This window comes from Drosophila teissieri, chromosome X (genome assembly GCF_016746235.2).
Source record: "Drosophila teissieri strain GT53w chromosome X, Prin_Dtei_1.1, whole genome shotgun sequence".
Taxonomy (NCBI): domain Eukaryota; kingdom Metazoa; phylum Arthropoda; class Insecta; order Diptera; family Drosophilidae; genus Drosophila; species Drosophila teissieri.
The window spans coordinates 8,656,088-8,677,827 of record NC_053034.1 but is presented as its reverse complement, the minus strand read 5'-3'; the positions used below and the strand labels follow the sequence as shown (position 1 = coordinate 8,677,827).

General features: G+C 42.5%; 1 protein-coding gene across 4 annotated transcripts in view; it reads left to right on the top strand.

Annotated features, from left to right (window-relative positions):
* The window catches only part of LOC122623574 (transcription factor Sp9), a 54,652-nt gene that overhangs the window by 25,093 nt on the left and 7,819 nt on the right, over window positions 1-21,740 (top strand). For 2 of the 4 annotated variants that reach the window (XM_043802803.1, XM_043802801.1), the window contains exon 1: window positions 1,832-2,886. The exons of 1 other annotated variant lie outside the window; for it this stretch is intronic. In XM_043802803.1, coding sequence (XP_043658738.1) covers window positions 2,773-2,886 — 114 coding nt within the window. In that variant the 5' untranslated portion in view covers window positions 1,832-2,772. Of the gene's footprint in view, window positions 1-1,831; window positions 2,887-21,740 lie in introns of those variants that run through there. One more of the 4 variants, XM_043802802.1, reaches the window with a different exon arrangement.

Genomic DNA, 21,740 nt, shown 5'->3' with positions numbered 1-21,740 from the left:
TCTCTAATATTCCCGCTGTGCAGAGAATTTCCCGCGGCCAGGCGACTTGTGCTCGACACACTTCCATTTCCACTGCCACTGCCACTGCCACTTCATCCACCTCCATCATCATCCACCTCCAGTCCGTGGATGTTGTTGGACTTTTCAGCTTTTCACAGGGGCTGGCGTTTTTCGGCTGCCTGGGCGTTTTGTTTGCATAGAGCGGCCAGAGTGTGCGGAGGGGCGGTGAGGGGCGCTGAGAGGCGGGGCGGGACGGGGGGGGTGGTTCAATTAGCCCGCTTCTCAGCTGCAGCCCTAATGCCCAAATGCAACAGCTCGACCGGCAGCTTCCAGCTGTGGGAGGCCCAACTGGCACGGGTTAATCTGGATTTGGTTCCAAAATATCACGATTATCTAGATTATAGGTACATAAGTACATTTATATTATGTATTAAATATGCAATGTGATCGCAAAAATACTTAATATTTATATAATACAGAATTTTTATATATTTAAGATAAAGTTAAATCTAATCGTAAAACCCTTTCTTTTTCTGCAGCCTTAGCTAAGCTGAAATCCGCCTAGTATTTTACATGATTTCCTCACATTCCTAACTATTTATGTATATTTTACAATATTTTCCAATATTTTCCAATCCTAAGCTCTGAGATAAAACCGCATCTGGATATAAGATCATTTAAAGTCGCTCTTTGCGAAGTTAGTCTACTTTCGGGGGCAAAGCTGTTGCAATGCAAGTTTCGCTTGGTCTTTATCAAATAATTGACCAAATAACTGACCAGATATTCATTTCCTTAATTCGTTTGTTTTCGCTCTAAAAACACGACTACTATTTCCCTCAAAAAAAGGAAAACTTCCTTTTGCAGAAGCCGCTGAAAAAAAAACTGTCTTTCGCTGCAGCCGCGCTAGAAAATCAGAATGGGAAAACAATTTGTCATTTTGCGTGGATTTTCATTTCTATGCCATACATATATTTCATATACCCTTTTCTTTTCTTTTTCTTTACTTTTCTTTCTTTTTCTTGTATTTCTTTTTCTTTGTTTTTCTTTCACTTTTTAGATTTTTCTATGATTTTTTTCGCTAGCCAGTTCGGGGAAAACAACATTGGGCGAACAGTTAATTGAACGCAATACTAGCAGCGCATTCAGTTTCCCAGTTTTCAGTTTTCAGTTTCCCAGTTTTCAGTTAACAATTTGCAGTTTTTCATTTCACGCAGAGGCACGCGATGCGATGAGAGAGAGGGCCGCAGGACTGGCGACAGAGACGGCACGAGGGGCACGTGTCCGTTTGTCCGTTCGTGCGCACAGCCATCTCGCTCGCACAGCGGCCATCGCTCTAATTATAGGTTATGCCCGCTGCGAACTGCCATTGGCCAATGGCGTGCCACATGGGAGGGGGCTGAGCTCCGGGAACTGGTTTTACCCACAAGCAGCCGGGGTTTTTTCCTCCGTTTTTATGAATGAAACTGGAAGGGAAAGGCGCACACACCACCGGCATATATGTACATCCATTCGCACCACCAAAGAGTGGTGTGTGCGTGTGTGTGTGGGTTTCACTTTAGTTCTTTTTGTTGGATTGTCTGTACGACCATCTCGCTCACACTGCTGGCTGTGTTGGCGCCCTCACCCCCTTGCCCCGCCGCCGTTGATAAGCTGGCGGTTGGAGTGAATTTACGACTCGTCAATTGCTGTCTCGCTCGCACCGCTGCTGCTGCCGCTGCGACGCCGACGGAGGCAGCGACTGTGGCAGCATTGGTGGCAGCATTGGTGGCAGCGGCGACATTTAGACAAGCTTTTTGTTCGCGTGAAACAGTTGCAAGCCTTTGAACGATCAGCGACGACGGCGTTACTTTTGGCGCGGATACAGCAGCGACACTTTTTTTTCGTTGGCAGGCGCCTCCTGTCACCAAAAGCAAACACAATAAACAAATCAACCAATAAACATACAAACAAACAAACAAAGAAACAAACAAAATAAATAAACAATAAACCAACAAGCAAACAAGCAAACAAACATAAACAAGCCAACAAGCAGCCAAGCTAAACAAAACAACTGTGTGCATTTTTGGTTCGAGTTTCCTTTGATTTCCAACGCTTACATTTCTTTTTTTGCCTGTGTTCCTTAGAAAAAAAAACCAAAAGTCTATAAAGAATAAAAAAAATATACCCATATATATAGGAGAAAACCCCAGTGACAATAAGAGCAGTCAAACATTGCAACTCGCAGCAGCAAACATCAGCCGACGGCCGAGTGAAGAAAAGTGCAACGCCGACGGACTCGAGAAAAGATACAGATACCCAGATACAGATACAAAAACGGATTATACATATCTGGGCTATTAGCTGGGCCTTAATCCTCTCTAGCGATTTAGCCCACTTTGCTTTTTTTCTGAGTGCGTGTGTGCTTGTGCTGTGCTGTGCTGTACTGTGCTGTGCTGTGCTGTGCTTGCCAATCCATTTGTCCATGTCCTTTACATCTTTTTCCCTTACTCTCCAAGATCAGTGAGCCTGGCCTGCAACAATAGCCGCAACAAAGCAACAAAAAAAAGAAGAAAAGTAGTTCAGTTGAGTTGAGAAGAAAACAAAATCGAACCTTAAACCCAAGTGGCCGCAAAACAAAGCAGAAGCAAAACAGACAGCATCATTGTGCGCCTCAAATTGACATCAGCAGCAGCCGCAGCAGCCGCAGCAGCAACGACAACTGCAACTGCCACTGCCACTGCAGCAGCAGCAGAAACATCAGCAGCCGCAGCAGCCGCAGCAGCAGCAGCAACCATGCTAACGGACATGACACCGACCGCCGGTCAGCTCTACGGATCCCAGATACCGACCATGGGCATGAACATCACCAACATCGCCACACACTTGCAGAAGCCACAAGTTAATCCGGTAAGCCGAAATCTGAAATCCGTAATCCTAAATCAGAAATGCGCAGATCCCAAAACCGCACATCGAGATATGTATCTAGCAGATAGGTCACTCCAGATGCGATTTGGGTTAAGCGTCCTTATCGAAGTGCATCTCTTTCAACACTGGCCTTCAATTATGCACACTTACCGTCACTTTACACACAATTGCCATCCATCGAATGGAAAATTATCCACATCATAGCCAGAAAGTAGTAGATAGATTCTATTGGATAGGTACCATTACTGGGTGTAGAGATACAAATGTATCTAGCTGGATAAGAAATGATACAACTATGATTACCTTCGCTCTAGATACCATTGCCATTTATCTGATGGAATAATACAAACTTTATGATTAATTGTAGTGTACAGAATTATAAACATATTGAAATTTGTGTCTTAAGTAACCAACTATTCTAGAAAATATACTATGAGCCATGTTTCACACCCACTCTTCGCTTCGCCAAACATTTCATAGATCTCGCTGCAGAATTTAGCCCGAAGTATCTCATAGATACACATGTGAGCTCACTGCAGACAAGTGACTGGCAGGCATTTTCCGACTTAGTCATGATTTGATGAATGCCTCCCACGGCATAAATCATTCGCGCAGAGCAGTCAAGTTGTTAAACGGCAAGTATCTTTGCCAAGTATCTGCAAGTATCTCACAGAATCCTTACCAATTGTCGCGTATAAATACATGTATGTACATATTGTAATCGGACAAATCAGCCACTTACATGGCATTAGCATTGACAATGCACGGCCATAAACAAACAATGACAAACAGACGCCGCGGATTCCTAAGTGTATTCAGTTACGGATACGATTTCGCATCCGAGAGATTCACAGATTCACAGTAGCGCACACCTTTTGTCAGCCGCTCAGCTGGATTCCCTATTTGTGAGTGAGGCGATGATTGGAACTCATCGGGTGTGTTTTTGGTGGCATCTAATGCCGTGGAAACGGGGATACAAATCGATTGGACGCGGCTTGTTCAGCCCCGGATTTTTCACTGTTCAGTGTTCACTGTTTTCTGTGTGCCAACGGATTTCACGGTATGGGCCGCAGATACATAGCTGCAGATACAGATACAGATACTATTGATAGGCTGAGCTACTGAGGCTGCCAGGTAGGCGCCGTTTGCCGTTTCCCGTTTCTCGGTCTCAAAATCAATTATTCAGGCTCACTTGAGGTGTGAAGCTAACGATGGAATCATTCCTGGGTCTACTTAAAATCGTTTTTTTTTCTTTTGGGTTTTTGGCAAATCTGTAGAGATCGTATTTCCACGCTGACTTTTCGACTTGTATCGCTTATCGCACGGCGGAAGCGAACACTTAAAGGCTAAAACGCATCAGACCGGCGCTCATAATGATCTTCTGGCCCCGATCCGAAATTCGCTCATCAATCTCGTGCGGCCTTTGATCTGGCCCGAACTGAAAACTGAACTGAAAACTGAAGCTGAAACTGAAAAACTAAGACAGATTTCCGCTAATGATCGTTTTGGCCGGTCTCCTCCGGGCTTTTGCTCTCGATTTCGGATTCAATTCGGATTTCAGTTAGCTGATTATGCAAGCCCATCGCGTCTTGGCCCACATCATATAATATGGCTTCCAAAAGCCTGTAATTCACAGCAAAAGGTCGGCAAAAGCGGCTAGATCAGTTGGCTAAAAATGTATGGTAAATTTCCCCCTATGATTTGGCTGCCAAATTTAAATTATGCCACAGATCATTAAAAGCATAATCAAAAATGTATGCCAAGTTACATTAAGAAGAGCAGAAAGTAACTTATATTTGACAAGATGTGCAAAACAATTGCATATTTCCGAATAATTGAAATAACACACGCATTTGCATTTATTTAATTTTGGAAATAAAAGTATTCTAGATTTATCAGCGCTGTTGTGAGGAATTGGCTTGAATCGCATGACACTTTTAATAGAGTCAGCCACGCCAAATGGGCGCAATGTGATTGAGGCAATGGCAATCTGCTGCCCCGCCCCCTTTTTTCACGTTTATTTTTCGCCCATTTTTGCACCTTTTTTTTGGTTTTTGTTTTTTTTTTGAACCAAAGTGCAGACGCCACGCAATTGCGTGTGCCCATAAAAAATGTATTTGCCAAGAACCGCAGAACGAAACGAAACGAGCTGGCTCCTATAAACTGGCCTGGTCTTTCAGTCTTTCGGTCTTTGGGTCTCTTGGTCTCGTTCTCCAACGGATCTGCATATTGATGGAGCAGCGAGGAACGAGAAACGTTTATTAAAATTAATACCACATCAATCATTTAACAAACGCGCCTGTCGGCCAAGTTCAAAGCGACGGCTGCGACTAGACCAAAAAGCAAAAAGCCAAGCATATAAATATAAAGAAAAATGTAAAAAAAAAAATGACTACGACTTTGGGGCCTGCTTAAGAAAGTTACACATGCGCATTGGTTTTAATTAAAAGCGTTTAAAGACATCATAGCCAAGAAATATGATGAGAGAAAAAAAACTGAACAGCAGGCGCAGAAGAAAGATGATAAATTGCCGAGACAAACTGAAATGAGCATTTGTGCCGGGAAACCAAAAAAAAAAAAACAAAAAAAAAAAAGAGACAGCCGTGTGGCTAGCAGATCACAGAAAAGCTCCAGAGCTGAGCTCCACTGAAAAGGGATTATAATCGTACATATATTGAAAGCCGCTGTTAAATTATTGAAAATCATGCAACGATCCGCGGCGTTCCGTTCCGTTCCGTTTTTCCCATGAACAGCAGCCTCATTTGTTCAGTGTTCAGTGTGTTCAGTGTGTTCAGTGTTCGGCGTCGTCGGCATAATCAGCATAACAAAAGGAATTAAGCAATAAAATATTAATGAAAATACACTGGGGGGAGAAGATCGCCGCGTCATTGACTAATTTGTTTGTGGCTCTGTTGGTTCTGTTGGTTCTGTTGGTTGTGTGGCTTCTCCGGCATCGCATCTTTCTCCACTCCGTGTTAAGAAGGCGCCAGAGATCTTGAAAGGTATGGGAGTGGCCAGCGGTAGCCGTGACAGGCGCCCCATAGATCGTACACCCGGAGAAAATACACCAACTCACAGCGAAAAATGTATACAATCATTAGAGTTAAACCATTTCACTGCAGATATCATTGGTTTTCCTTAATGATATTTCCCAAAACAAAGTGACTAACACGCTTTTTTGGCCAGTGCACTTACCTCCTTCTGGCTGCTCGACATATTTACTTAATATGATTTGGCTTAATGAATGCGCCTTGGTCTTTGTGCCTCTGCCCCCCTGCCACGCTGCCACTCTGCCACATTGTGGCCATTCTTTTCCCCTCTTTTCTAGTCGGGGCATTTTTCACCTTTGACAAAGGCTGTGCCCGTCGCAATTAACTTGCGTCATTTGGAAAATTAGTTGGCATGATGCTGCAAAAAAAAATGTAGTGGGAATCCAGAGGGGAACAGCAAGGGAGCGGTAGCGGGAGAGGGGGTAGTGCGAGCGGCACAAGGTCGCTGCCGCTTCAAAAGCGCCGCTTGAAAAGCCTTTTTCAATTTGGGTTTTTGGTTTTTCCTTTTTACCCCGGCATTTTTCCTTTTTATTTTTCAATTACACACAGACCACGCACCAAAAATGCATATATCTGACATTCTGACTTGCAGTTTAAAACATGGCCATAACGAAAAAAACTATGGTGAGAACACGCTGCGTATACGCAATGCTCGAAGCGACAAGCTCTAAAATTTGCATGCCAAAATGCGAAAAACTGGAACAACAGACCCTGACCGAAATTTTCAGATCAGCAATTGCTTGTTCAAAATAGTTCAATAATAACAACAATATGTGGTAATATATTTAAATGGACTCAAGTGTTTGATCGACCATTACTGACTCCTAGTTGAAATGCATTTAAAAATATATACATATAGATATGTTGTATATTGTAGCTGTTTGTAACCCTTCTAGAGTAAACTTTACACGCCCCTCAGGGTTCAGGCCTGGATAATTGAGATTACAACACGTGTTAACTGCCAGTCAAGTGCCGCTCCCCCTTTTCATAATAAACAATTTAAATGCCAAATAGAATTTATGCTAATTTGCTGCTCTCTCGAAATGAGAATGTTTAAAAAATGCTAATACTAATTGAATTTATATATAAAAGTACTTATGAATAGATATAAAATGGCTAAACGCGAATATTACCCCTTTCTCTCAACATTCCAATGGGTTCGGTTCAGTTCGTTTCGTTTCTAATGAATATGAATATGAATTTGAATACCCAGGGGGCCCCCAGGGATTGATTGACTGGACTGGACTGGACAGAGCTGAACGGGTGGACTGATGGACTGAGTGACTGACTGACTGGCTGACAGAATGACTGACTACCGGGCCAAGTGCATATTAGATGGCTCGGCAATTACCTGCAACAGCGCCAGCAACAACGGCAATCACTCAATGCTGAATGGTCTGAATGCGCTTCTAATGAGTTGAGTGGCGGCGGGGAAGGAGTGTGTCTGTCTGTGTGTGTGTGTGTGTGTGTGTGTTCGCTTTACACCTTACACTCGGGAACATTCCCAGGTGAGATGTGGCTACCTATCCCTATACCTTTCCCTATCCCTCGCTCATGCTCCAATAGCACCCTCGCGTTGTGTGGTGTCTCTGTACTATTATTCACTGCTAATTTGAACTGACATCGAATACACTGCAGGTGACAACCGCTGACAATCGGTAGGAACTTTTTGGTAGGGACACGCCCACTACAACCCTCGCTTATATCCACATTTATCACAATGCTTTAACTTCAACTTTTGTAATTAAACGGAGTACTGTCAATTAATGATGTATGTACTTGTAATGCTGATGTATGGTAATCATATTAATTTCATTAGGTAAAGTTCCATGTGCCATTGGCGCCCGAACATTGGCGCCTTTTCGTTAGGAAAGCTAGGTATTTTACATAAGTTAGGATCATACTCTTACAGCTTAGTTCCTTTTTGGGCACAATTTTCATCTGCTTTTCGCTGGCCAAGTGCAAAATCGACGATAACTCGTTATAAATTTTGTTGACACGAAGTCAAAGCGTTTGAGCAGCGTTGATTTGAATGCAAGTTCATGAGTTAATCAATTTTAATGCCTCGCACACCAGGCAACAAGTTTGAGACCCGATCACGTCGTCTACACATCGATCGCCGCCAGATACTTACCTACTACACACCATAGCACGAGTATAGTACCGAGTATGGCCAAAACCCCCCCCATTCTCTGCGCGCCCCTGGCAGCAATCGCTACCCTCCTTAAGCAATCAATCGATGCAGCCAGAGCCTCGCCTCGAAAACAGCATGGAATTGTTTGATCGTGTTGTAAATTTCTGCTCGTACCCAACTTGGCTGCTATTTTCCAACTTGGTGACGGCGATGGCCGACTCCGGAGTCGAGGCTCGCAAAACTGGCCTTATACGGACACGGACCCCAGAGCCCAGAGTCGGGGCAAGACATTATTTATTTATATGTATTTTTTATAAAGCCTTGTATAACTTGATAAAAACGAGAAAAAAAACGTAAACCAAAAACGAAAACAGCAACGAGCAACGGCGGCTGAGTTGAGCTGAGCCACAAGATTGGGTTACGTTTAAAAGTTTTGTGCGCTTGCAGAATGAAATGATTTATGGTCTGAATTACAGATAATTGTGATAATCATACCGAAAAGGTTCGGGCGCAGTTCGCATTCGCAGATATTTCTCGCTCTCGTCCCTTGCTATTTTGGCTTTTTGTTCCTTTTTTTTTTAGTTTTTTATTTTTGGCCCCGGAATCGATACAGAAATCGGGGCTGCACAAGGGTTAAGGGAGCGGCTGAAGTGGCAGCCATATAAGTTGGAGGGATGCGTGTCTAAAATGCATAAAAGATTTCATTTCGACCAGCCAAATGGTAGAGGCATTTATGAAATGTTCATCTGGGTGACTCTCGAAATATCTACAAAATATTCCACACAATATACAATCCCTATTTCATTTGATTTTATAACTACAAATTGTCTTTAATATGTTTGCTTTAGCACATAAAATGACCTTTGCGACTTAGTTTATATCTATAATTTTGTATCTACCCATATCAATCTCCATCTTGTTACTTCACATGCGTGTTGTCTAGGACCTTTTTGACTTGTTCACCTTGGGAACACATGAGTTCCTTTTCGACTGAGGAGTATCACTTAGTCTAATTCCCCCACGACTATGCATTCTGCATAACAAAGAATTTTGCTAATTTCTCAACAAAAACCGGGGAAAAAAGCAGAAGAAAAGAACGAGGACAATGAAAGGAGACCAAAGCGGAGATAATTCCGACACACACGGAATTATAGAGAAAGAAAGGCGCAGCGCTCAGATTTGTCAGGAGATTTTCGGCTCAGGGGCAACTTAACAAGGCACAACAATGTGTGGCCGATGATGATGATGATGACGATGACGACGATGACGATGACGGTGATGTATGCCACATATATCTATATACAGATGTATCTGGTATGCAGTTTGTTTTCGTTACGGCTATTTAGTGCTTTGGCCTGCTCAAGCGCCTCGGTTTTTGGTTTATTTGCTTAGGCGGCTTAGGACTGAAATGCCACAGTGGATTTATCCTACCCATTCCTCATAACACAAAAACAAAAAACAAGAAGACGAAAATCCTCTGTGTTTGCTGTGCATTTCACAACTTTTTATGTGGTCATATTTCTTGCAAGTGCTGAAGTGTGCCTGACTGACATCCCAAGTTGGGATGTTTGGGATATTTTCTTCTTTTTTTTTGGTGTCTTTGTGTTTTTGGTTGGGATAAGTTGGGGGGGCCCTTCGAATGACAGGAAACGAGCGCCGAGCCGTAAAACGCTTCAACTCCTCGGCATGTTTAATTGCCGTTAGTTTTTACACTCGCCAAGCGAATATCTCATCGAATGTCAAAGGCAGCCCACTAAAACTCAGCTCATTTTGCCGCTTTCGCCTGATTTATGTTGTAGGTGGTGGGTGATTTACGAGGAGGGGAAGTTTTTCGGGTTTTTGGGTTAGCAACTCTACGATCTCCAATTGACCTAAACCAGATCCTTCACGATCAATCCTCGCCTGTCCGTAACTGTCCGTTATGCAGAGATTGTGTGCTTAAGTCAATTATAAGTATGTAAGTAACATGACTTTACTTAATAATATTTCAAGTTCGAGTTCAGATTGTTTAAACCAATTATGCACACGTAACACTTAAATAACTTCATTTAATCCCTGAAAAATGCTGTTAAATTGGGTATATCATATGAAAGTCAAGTGTGTGCTTTGCGGCCCCCTGATCTTTCCTTTGATAGCTCCCACTCTTCGGTGTGTGTGTGTGTGTTTTTCACCCGTCTGTCTGTCAACACAGTTGTTCCAAAGGGAAAATCTCAGCCGCAGCAAAAGAGACCCAGCTGTAAATATTGTGTTAAACATTAAATGAAGTCGTTAAAATCGTTTAATGGTGCACTCGTTAGTCAGTCGCGTTGACAAGTGAGGTGGCCTTTTTGCACTGGGGAACACTGCGGAACACTGGGGATGACGACGACTCCACCCACTTTTTGGCTGCTTGGCAATCTGGCGCATCAAAATCACGGCCCATGACTTCAGTCGGCTGTTGTCAAAAGGAATTGAAAGGATGTTTGATGGCATGCTAAATTGACAAATGCATGCAAAACACTTTTCGGCTGCCGCATTTGCGCATACCGCCTCATTATTCATAGCTAGTAAAATTCGCATGTTGCCGCCGTGCGGAGATGTTGCCGCTGCCGCTTCTGTTGCTGCTGCTGATGCACTTGCTGCAGTTGCAGTTGCTGCTGTTGCGTGTAAGTTGCCATGCAATTGGCAAATGCTTCACTCCGACTTAATACCACTGTTCTTGGCGGCAATTAGCAAGAAGGGGTATGGGGCAAAAGCCTTTTCTAGTCCGTTTCCTATGTATTCTCCAATATTTACCTTGCCACAATTGTATGTTCCTATGTGGTTGCAACAAGTGCTGTTGCTGCTGCTGCAGCTGCTCAAAGTCAAACTGTTTTGGGGGTCTAGTCATAAGGTCAAGCTGTGCGCATTATCAACGCTGAAGCAGCGCAAAAATCTGCAATAGCTTGGGCACTGGAAAAAAATACCAATTGATTTGGCAAGTTGCAAGTTGCAAGCACTGCTTAAGAATGCTGAGTAATAATGCTAAAAAAATTGTGCATAAAAGCTACCGATAAAACTTATGTGAAATACTTTGCACTTCTGGAATAAAACTTATGTGAAATACTTTGCACTTCTGGAATAACATATTCTAGAAACTTATGAAATGCGCCCTTTGAGGCCGCATTTTTTCTGAGTGTCGCGCAGCAACATTATGCTTAAGCGCTGCAAGCGGTTCGTGCTTAAAAGCGCGCGACACACACACATATTACGGCGAAACAATGTTGCTGTTGTTAGGCCCGCCAGCAACATGCAACATGAGTTGCTGTTGTTGTTGCCGCATTTTGTTGGCCGCTGCGCTGGCTGCTTAAGATGTATCTGCTGTGATTACCACCAGGCGAGCGTGTACTTAAGCATTTTATATGCTTTTTTTATGCCATCTTGTCCTTGTGCAACATCGCGGTTTTTTGCGGGCTGCAAGTTGCAAGTTGCAAGTTTCGCTTCAGCCTCTGGAGTCCCAGTCCGAAATTGGGTTTATAACTTTGCGCCGAGGCGCGCGTTGAAATGGCGTTGATGATGTTCATGTTTCATGTTTGTGGCTTGATGAAGCGCAACGATTATCCCCACCAACAACAACAACAACAACTGCAACAGCAACAGCAACACGGGCTGTAAAAATATGCCACAAATTGATTGATTTGCCACGGCACGAAGCTGAGCCAAAGTCGTTTGGCCACGTTGCAAACTCGTTTCAGTTTCAATTTCATTTTTAAAGGCATTTTTACCCACTCGCATTATTCCCCCTCGCGTTTCTTATTTCATTTTTTATATATTATTTTTACTTGTATTATTTTGTTATTTTTTTGTTGTTGATTTTTTTGATTTTTGTTGTGCGTCAGCCAAAAGTGGGCGTTCTTGTTGCGCTGGCGTGCCAAAAACTATCTGAACATGGCGACAAAAAATGCAAAGCAAGCCAAAAGCAAAGCAAAGCAAATGCAAAATGCAAAATGCAAATGTAAATGGAAAAGCGGCGAAATGCAATTGAAACGCAACGAAAATTGTGCAACGCCTACTCGCAACTCGGATGCAGCTCAAGTATTTATTTTTACATTTTTTCGCTTCGATTTTATTTTTATTGCGGAACTGCCACACAACAATTTCCCAATTGAAATGTGTACGCGAAAATTGTTGCCGCTTGACAAATAAGTTGCATGCAAATAGCAACAGCAGCAGCAAGAAAATTCAGCAGCAGCAGCAACAGCAGCAACAGCAATTGCCACTGCAACATCAACGGCAGCAGCAATTTGTATGCAATGAATTAAATTCCAGTGCACACAATTTTCTCAATGGCAAAATGCTTGCAGCGCGGTTTTCCATTGATGAAAATCACCAGGCTCACCTTTGACCATCCGGGTTGTTTGTCAAGTTGTCTTGACAGCAGCAGCAACAGAATCTCAGCTGCAACTGCAACTAGAAGCTGCCGCAGCAACATTGGTTGCAAGTGCATGGAAAAGCCCACGAACTTGGCCAATTTAATGATCATATTTAACTGGAATTTTGGGTTATCTTGCTTTGTCGATATTGATATATATACTTAAACCATTCAAAGTGCTCATCTTCTTTGCTATTTAGCCAGTGAGAATTTACTTTTTAGTATTTCTCTCAGTTTTTGCTCAGTTTTTGTTGCTAATTTGCCCACTGTGCCCTGTTAACTTGACAAATTTGTGTGTGGAGGCAGTCGCTTGTCCAACAAATGCAATTAGTTAAATGAATTTTGAGCCAAGTCTCGGTTACCGTTCGGCCATCGAAAGCGTTTATCAACATCAAATTGAAAACTCAAAATCCAGTCGAGAGTTTTCCCACATTCGTCAGCCCAGGGAGATTGCTTGGACTGCTGGGATGAGGGAAAAGTGTGGAAAATGTCTGAGGGGGTGCGGGGATGGTGGGGGGCGAAAGCCGAACTGAGAAAATGGCCCCGAGGGCCAGCAAGTCAAACGCCAGACTCCGGTTGTCTGGCTGAAAATTGTGGGTAATTTTCGGGGTTACCTTCGCCCGGTTAACATTAGCGTGTGTGCAGGTTGTAATTTTCTACTTTGCGCCTGAAAAACGAAACGAAACGAAACAAAACGAAACGTAGCGAAAGCGGGGCGGAAAGAGGGGAAAATCGAGGGAAAATCGTTTGAGGAAAAACCTTTCAAGAGTGGCTCGTCGTTATGTTATGTCTATGGATTTCCATGGGCGACTTGTTAACTGCTCACAAAGGCCACCAAAAAAAAAGCGCCATAATGCACATACTTTGCTATCATTTCCTAATAATATAATGAGCTCTACGATACGATCACTTGGTGTTTGTTGCGTTTTGTTAATTAGCCATTTAATGCCCAATAAAACCATAACAATAACAATGGCAAACTCAAAGGCAAAGGCCATTAGCCAGAATCCGATTCAAAATCAGAGTCACAACACGATTTCTGATTTATTGAGTCATTAAATAATAATCATAATTTTCTTGTTTAGCAGCCACTATAAAAAGCCATAAACACCAACTCGCCGATCCTCATATTTTATTGTGACTAGATACAAAAACAAAAAAAAAAGAAGAGAAAAACTACAAAATGCCTAGAAGAGAATGCGAAATGTTTGTAAACATTATTTAAATAACTTTGGGCGCTTTGATTGATTATGCGGATGATTTTTATAATTTTCTTTGCTGCCACAGCAGCGCAGCTTAACACCTTCTTCTTCCACACAAATGTCTAGTTTACACTTAGTAGCCAGGGGTTAAGACTAAATCCATATGCCAGCATGCCTTGCAGTCAAATCAATTTATCAAAAACGTATATACACATGTGTAGTTCGCAAAGCTGGTTACATCTTCAGCTGCTCGCTAGATTATGAAATTAAAATTTATAAAGACACTAATCGATGGAGATGGACGATGGGAGGGGAGGGAGGAGAGGGAGCCACTAGTTCGAGACTAGCCATCTCATTAATCAAAGTCAGCCCCATGGCGTTTTTGGTAATCTGCGTCTGGACGTCTCGTCGCTTTTGAATGTCCACCACTGTCAACCGTAGATGATGAACAAAAAAACAAAAAAACAGAAAAAAAATACAAATAAATAAAATACAAAATAAACTGCCGCCGCCGAATAAAGAAATCAATAAGTCAAATTGCCAGCTACGGACATGGGCATTTTCATTATTTATTATTAAACGAATTGGTGCAACCTTAACTGCCAAAGCAATTGGCTACCGGTCTTCTGTCTTCTGTCTTTTGTCTCCCATCTCTCGGTCTCCAGTTTTTTTCAGTTTTTTTCAGTTTTTTTCACTTTTTCAGTTGTGTTCAGTTGGTTCAGTTTTTTAGCATTCAGCTCTGCGATCTCCGGCCATCTTCGACTCCTTTCGAGTGCCATTCGAAATGAAATGAATATGCAAAAGAGCTGAGCCGGGCTGCGAGAATAAATAAATATAAAATCAGGGGGAAACGGCTGCTGCTGCTGCTTCTGCTGCTTTTGCTGCTGCTTCTGCTGCTGTGGCCAAATACAAAAACCGGCAGCATTTTGGAGCTGCTGCCCAGACAGCTGGACAAGCCCTCTTCACAGCGGGATAGCGGATGCGGCCATATGGATATGGGCATGGGCATGAGGCATGGGTCTTGCTATGGGATATGGAGTATGGGGATATGGAGGAGGTTGGTCAGGAGGAGGAGGAGCAGGAGGAGCAGGCCCCATTCGCTCTTATTTAGCTAATTTAAATGAGCTGCAAACAAGCGGCGTTGCAGAAGTGGCGCAAATGCGAATAGCGCATACCCTGCCAGGTTTCCAAATCAAGGTTTTTATATCACACGATTTAAACTGTATCAACATATAATTTTTTGAAAAATTGAAGAGCTGTTAAGCGAGCCAGAAAGAGTATTAGAATGTCAGCAAGCCGGCAAAGCGAAAAGCTGGCAGCGATTTTATGGGCTGTGTCTTGCAATTTATCAAACATTTTGGGTAGGCGGCGGCAGCAACAACAAATTGATTTGCATAACCAATTATAAACACATTCCGTAGGAGTTGGACCCTCCAACCACTCCACTCCACTCCATTCCATCCCATCCCATTCAGATCCACATCCCATCGAGATTCACAGCCACAACCTTTCGACTCCTTGGTCTTGTGGCTTTCGCCTCTGTTTTGCTGTCCAAGTCTTTTGTTTAACACAAATTGTCGCACTTTAGCAGCAGAACAAAGGCCACAATGGAGTTACGAAATTGGGGATATCCAGCTATGTGGATGGCTAACTAAATAGGCGGATGTGCTGTATAGTTACTAATAGATTTATTTGCCATTGACACGAACCGCATTTTTGTCTATTTACTTAGCCATTGTTAGTTAGCCGCTGTTTTTCGCCAGCTTATTTGCTTGGCTAAACTGAGCAGCACAAAGGCAGATAATGCCATCGCCTGTCCCACTTAAATATCGCCCGATCGCCCCTATTTATATATATATATATATACATATACTTAAATAGTGGGAATTGGAGCTGTAAAACAAATCTGATTGCACATTGTACAACCATTAAACGGAGTCACGTCAACTGGAGGCTTGACCAAATGGCTTTCCACATGACAAAGGTGCATTAGGTTTTTTTGCTTAACAAAAAAAAAAAACCAACTTCCTAATCACTCAAAGAAAATATAGTTTCATTTGTTAATTGAGTGCCTCAATCATTTAGTAAGACAGAAATCGATTCGAGTATCTAGAGCATGGAAAGTTCTATCAATTTGCATGGCATAGAATAGCAGAGAAGTGTGGTGTTTGCTGTAGCCCATCACTTATTAAACACTCGTCACTTTTAATTAAAAGTCGCCGCCTGAGTTCCACCGAGTTGTTGGCCAAGTCCTACCTGACTATTTGGCCAGGTTGTGTGCACCATGTACATACATATATCTATAAAGTTTTCCAAGGGGGGTTTTCCAGGGGGGCTGCGGCTGCATGCCACTGCAATTTGCAATTACCACAAACACGCGGCGCAGAAAACCAGCAGCGGCAGCAACATTGCATGGCAAAAGTTTTGCAATTAGAACACTTTTCGCGTGGTTTTAATGATAACACATGGCTGTGTGCTGGGGAGCTGTGTCAAAAAAGTGGGGGGTTTATCCACTGCATAGGCGTAGGGGGGCGTGGCAGGAAACTAGCTTTTAAGTGTGTCTGCACACAGAAAATGCGCGAAAATTTCAAGTGAAAAACACTCGTTGGTAGTAGTGCGCTTCTCTGTAGTATTTTCTCCTTTTATTTTTATTTATCTTTTTTTTTTCTCTGGTTCCTGTTGTTGTTTTAGGCCTACTGGCGAAATATTCTTGGCATAGTTTCGGAATCAAGTGGAACTGCATTGTTTGGCCCGAAGACAGCTTTCTGCCATTGTCCGGCATTGTTTTGTGTGGTCAAGTGCTGCGAAAGGACAATGCCGATCGCCGTGTCTTGTTTTTACAAGAACTCTCTCATTAGAGCGCAGATTTAGAGCAAATGTCCTTTGTGTCGAACTGAAAACAGAGAGAAGGAGAGTTTTGTATTTGGCATAAGTGCTATGTGCTATGTGTTGTGTTTTCTTTTGCCTTAAATCAGGCGCTCTGTGCTGGCATTAAAGGATTTGCAGGATCAACTGCTGGATTTCAGTCAGCTCTCTAGCGCTCGCTTCCTATCTCGCTCGCTCTTTTGCTCGCTCGCTCGCTCTCCTTCTGACATCCTGCGGCGATAATCGCTGGCAGGATCACAGGATCACAGGATCAACGTCGCTCTCCCCGTTTTCCGTAGACCGCTAATTTGTTACAAAAATTGCACATTTCGTTGTTCGCGCCATGGGGTCGAGAATCCGTGTCAGTCGGTACCTTTTCCCATCAGCATCCCCTCTTTTCATTTTCATTTTCATTTCCATTTCCATTTTTTTGGCCCATCCATCACCGCCATTTGGCAGTTGCCTCCTCTTTTGCGCCCTCTCTGTCGCTCTTTCCTCCCTCCCTCCCTCTCTCTCTCTCTCTCTCTGTCTTTCATTCATTCAGCGGCGGCCTTGCCCTTTGACCTTCGTCTCCTACTGCGCCATTTCGAGCATTTAGCGGCACTTAGTCCATCAGCCCATCTCCTTTAATCCACCCCTCTAAAGTATCCGTCTCTGTCTCACTTAATGTGTGTGAGTGAGAGCAAGTCAGGGACATCAAAGTACAGTCATCGCATAAAATAGTAATAATATATATAGTTTAAATATGCGAAAAATAATACAAAAATTGAAAAAGTGTTATGTAATATACATATATTCCGAGGCGAGGGAGACAGACTGAATCAATTGTCTCGCCATAAATATCAATATCAATATCAAGTTGGCTTTCAATCAAACTCATTATGCTAATGAAGACACACAGCTGCACACGCCTACACACAGATACGCAGATACACAGATACTCCGATACACAGCTGCACAGATACAGATACACAGCTACAGATACAAATACAAACGATCGGTGGATGGATGGATGGATGACTAAGTGAGTGAGTGAATCGATACCGACTTGTGATCGCAACGACTTGACTTGACTCTCGGACCAACTTGCTTTGGGGCTGCTTAACCATCCAGTCATCCATCCATCCACCCATCCATCCATCCATCCATGCATCCATCCATCCATCCACCCATCCATCCATCGAACTAACCGACTAACCAAGCAGTCCCCTGGTGGGTACAACATCATCATCGCGATGATGATCGCCAATGCCTGACCATCGACATGAACATCGACAGCTTGCGGCGACGTTTAAATTTGTTCATACTATAAACAAAATGAGCTGAAGATTCTATCTGTTCGTGTAAATATTTGTTAAAATTAAGCTTTCAACTGAAAAGTTTCAAAATTTGTAATTTTCGTATCTTTTAGCGATCTCTTTCTTTTTTTTTTCTCCTTTTTTTTTTTTTTGGGACCTTGAACCCCCTGGTCCATCCACTTTGCTGTCAGCCATGATCCATATGGATATACTATATATAGTATATAGCTGCACTGCTGATTGATGCCATAGATCGGCGATTGTTATTGCTGACAACGATTAGTCTAATAGTTGGCAATTTGATTTGATTTAAGCGATTACCCTGCGAGTGATCATTAGAGATCAGATGCCATAACTTGGGAGCGGAAAATGCTATCTCGCCATTGTTGGGCTCGCTAATTTGTCAGTTTGATTGCCACATCAGGTGGCTGATAAAATTAAATATATATTTCATTAAGTGGTGACAAGCAATCAGCGATTGGCTTGATATACTCATATATTGTCATTGCATATTGTAACAATTTTCCAAAGGGTTTTTAACCAATCAATTTGAGAGTATCTTGAATTCGGCTAGACCTCGTTTATTAATCGGCTTAGAAACAAATTTTGTTTGCATTTTTAATGTGTGTGTGTGTGTTTTTTTATTTTTTTTTCCTGTTGTGCTTAAATATGCTGCTGCTTTTGTGGCCTGTGGCAAATGTTTTGTCTTCATTTCGTGGTGTGTTTTTTAAGTTTTTCTGTTATTTTGTGTTGCCTTTTTTTTTGCAAATTAGCCCGCAGACATGGCCAGACATGCAAACCTTATAAAAAACAAGAGAACAAAAAAGAATAAAAATAAAAACAAAGTGCAGGAACAACACCTTAGCCAAGCTGCACACATAATTCAATTAATTTGATTTAATTGCCGCAATGAAAGCGGCGTAAAGCGCATAAATTGCATAAATTACCCACGAACTGAGCAACTGAGCAATTGCAGCGGCAATTAAACGACCACATAAAAGTTACCTATATTCAGTAAAATATTCTCGTTGCATTGCTGCGTTTTTTATGAGCAACCATAGAGCAACTGCGCCGATTAAACAGTGGATTAAACGCGGATTTATGTTCCTAAATATGCCAGCCAATTGGCAGCTCCACCCTAAATTTAGTGCCCCTTCTAAAAAAAAAAAGAGAAAATTTAACAAAAACTCCAAACTGTTTTTTTTTGGTGTGCAAAAAGGGGTTAAAATGTGTGAGCTCACCGCTTTTTGGCAAATATAAGTATGTATGTGTGTTTTATTGTTGCTTTTTGCCGGCTAATGACGTTGCAAATTTGTGGCCCATGTTGTTGCTGGTGTTGTTGACTGTCAGCGTTTATTTTGTTTGTAGTAAGCCATGGGGGTTACTCCATCATCCCCCCAAATGTGCTGAAAGTTGTGAGTTTTATGAAGTTTTAAGCAGGCTCTAAGTGTAATGCGAGCTGAACACGTCAACAGGGGAAGTGCTGCGGTCCGCGGGGCTGAGGAAATGTGTGAAGGAGTCAAGGATGTGGATGTGGTGGCTTAATGTCGAGACAAGGAGCACTCAGGGATGAGGGGCAGTTCAAGGCGAGAGGCCAACGAAGGGCTAATTCAGTTGGCGTTCTTTTAACCAACCAAAGCAAAATACCCTACGATAATCAACAGTAGTAAAAGATTGTTATTACCAATTATTTGAAACGAGATTTTCCCAACTTTAAAGCAGTATTACTCAACAGAAATTGTTTTATAAATTTTCACACTCTTTGCTGTTAACCCCTTTTTCTTTCTTGGCCAACTTGCCAAGCAATCGTTCGAAATTGAAAACCTAATCAACCCCAATTAGTGGAACAAAGTCTGCAGCCTGAACTTAAACACCCAAACAGGCCAAAGTTCGGGTTCAAATTAATTGCAATCCGAGGCACATTAAATGTGACCCGTTTCCAAAAAGGGGGTGGCAAATATTTGGGGGGGAACTCCTTCAGTCGAGAATGTCATGTGGCTCTAATGAGCGGTCAGTTAATCATGATATTCCAGAGGAGCAGGAGAAAAGTGGGCGGTTATTTTTCGGGGAGGCGTGACAGTGAGTCCTTGAGAGCGCCAAGGGTTGCAAAAGTGGTTTGGGGTGATATCGAACACCAGAGCCAAATGAACAGCAAAGTGGAGGAACAGCGAATTAAAGCATTTCCTAAATTAAAATCTTATAAGCAATTGTCTTCTCCTCTCTCTCTCTCACTGCCACTTGCCATCTCTTTCGCCCTCACTCTTATTGCCGCACATTAAAGACACTTTAATGCACTTCATCAATTTGGGTTATGACTTCCACTCCACTTCGCCTTCAGACGAATTCCCTCAGTTCGTAATTATCGGGCCAACCCAAAAAATCCCTGCTCACATCGACTGGCATATACCCTATACCCCAATTAAGTGCCTTACTCAAAAGTAAGTGCTAATGTTGATTTTATCTACGGCATTGTTCTGTATTACCATTATTAAAGCACTTGATGGCATTCTTATTTATAGAGTATTTATAGATCACTTAGGCCTGAGATATAGGCACCTACCATCTTCACTTTTTTTTTTAATTTTTGTTTTCGCAAATTTCTCAAAAAAATAATAAATAATAAAAACAAAAAAGGAAGCAGCAACGAGGCAGCAGCAGAGATAAGGATGAAACAGAAACGCACAAGCGAAGCGAGGATGAAAAAATACTAATAAAAATTATGATGAAAAAGTCTGGAGCTTTGGAAACTCCATTAATTTTTACCCGGCTACTTCTGCACCGCCGTTTTTGGAGCGTCATTGTTAATGAGTTTTCGTGTATGGCTTACTTATGGGTCTCTCCTTTTAGGACCAGGTTCAGATTCAGGTTCAGCTTCAGCTTCAGCTTCAGGTTGAGGTCCAGCTCCAGGTCCCAGGTCCCAGGTCCAGGCGTAGTCCAGATCCTCAAGTGAGAGGACCAGAGGAGCATCATAAGACCAGTTCCAAGGAACTCCCGGCCGATGAAGACAAAGTTGACCGCTGCTACTTGGGGGCCAGGCGCTCTTTTTTAATAAACTTCTGGGACAGAAGCGACTGGGTTCCCACGCTGCTTTTAATTTGCGAGACTCTTTCGCTCGCCTTCAGAATCAGAATCAAAGCCATTAGTTTACACTTTACATGCTAATGGAAGGAAGTGGCTCTGGCCCTATATATACATATATATATATGTATGCATATATCTGGTCTGGTTTGGTCTGCCATCCTTTTGGGTTTTCAAGAAGTCGAAATGCCTCGAGCTGTGCGCGTTGTGGCTTCTGGAATGGCGAAGTTCTCTGCCGCCGAAAATAAAATCAAAACCAATGAACTTTTTTTAATTGCCTATGAAAATTGTATCTGCCTCGTTGCTCCTTGCGATTCTTCAGTTGATTCTCCAGTCGATTCTTCAGTCGATTCTCCAGTCGATTCTTCAGTCGATTCTCCAGTCGATTCTCCAGCGTATTCGGTAGCTCCATCCTCTTCACTTCGGCGTAGGCCTTCTGCAATTTAAAAGTATCTTTTATATTCGCGTTGCGCCGTTTTATGTTTTTGGTTTTTTGTTTCTTTATTTTTTTTTTCGTCGCATTTCTTGTTTTATTTGCATTTTGGCGCCGGAGTTTTGCAGTTTTGGTTATTTTCTTATTTTAGCTGAAGTTTAATTTTTTGTTTGTGGCTGATGAGCAGTGTGTTTTGTTGCCTTTCACACACTGTGCCACAAAGTTTGCGGATTAGCCGTTCCAAAGGATTAGCTTGTGATTGATTCCCGTTGATGAATGGCGATTATTGTCGGCATCGATAGTTGTTTTTTTTTATTAGGAGTCTGCTGCTTTTATGGCGGAGAAAACTCATCAGCAATGTAAATGGCAGCGATAATTGGAAGCGA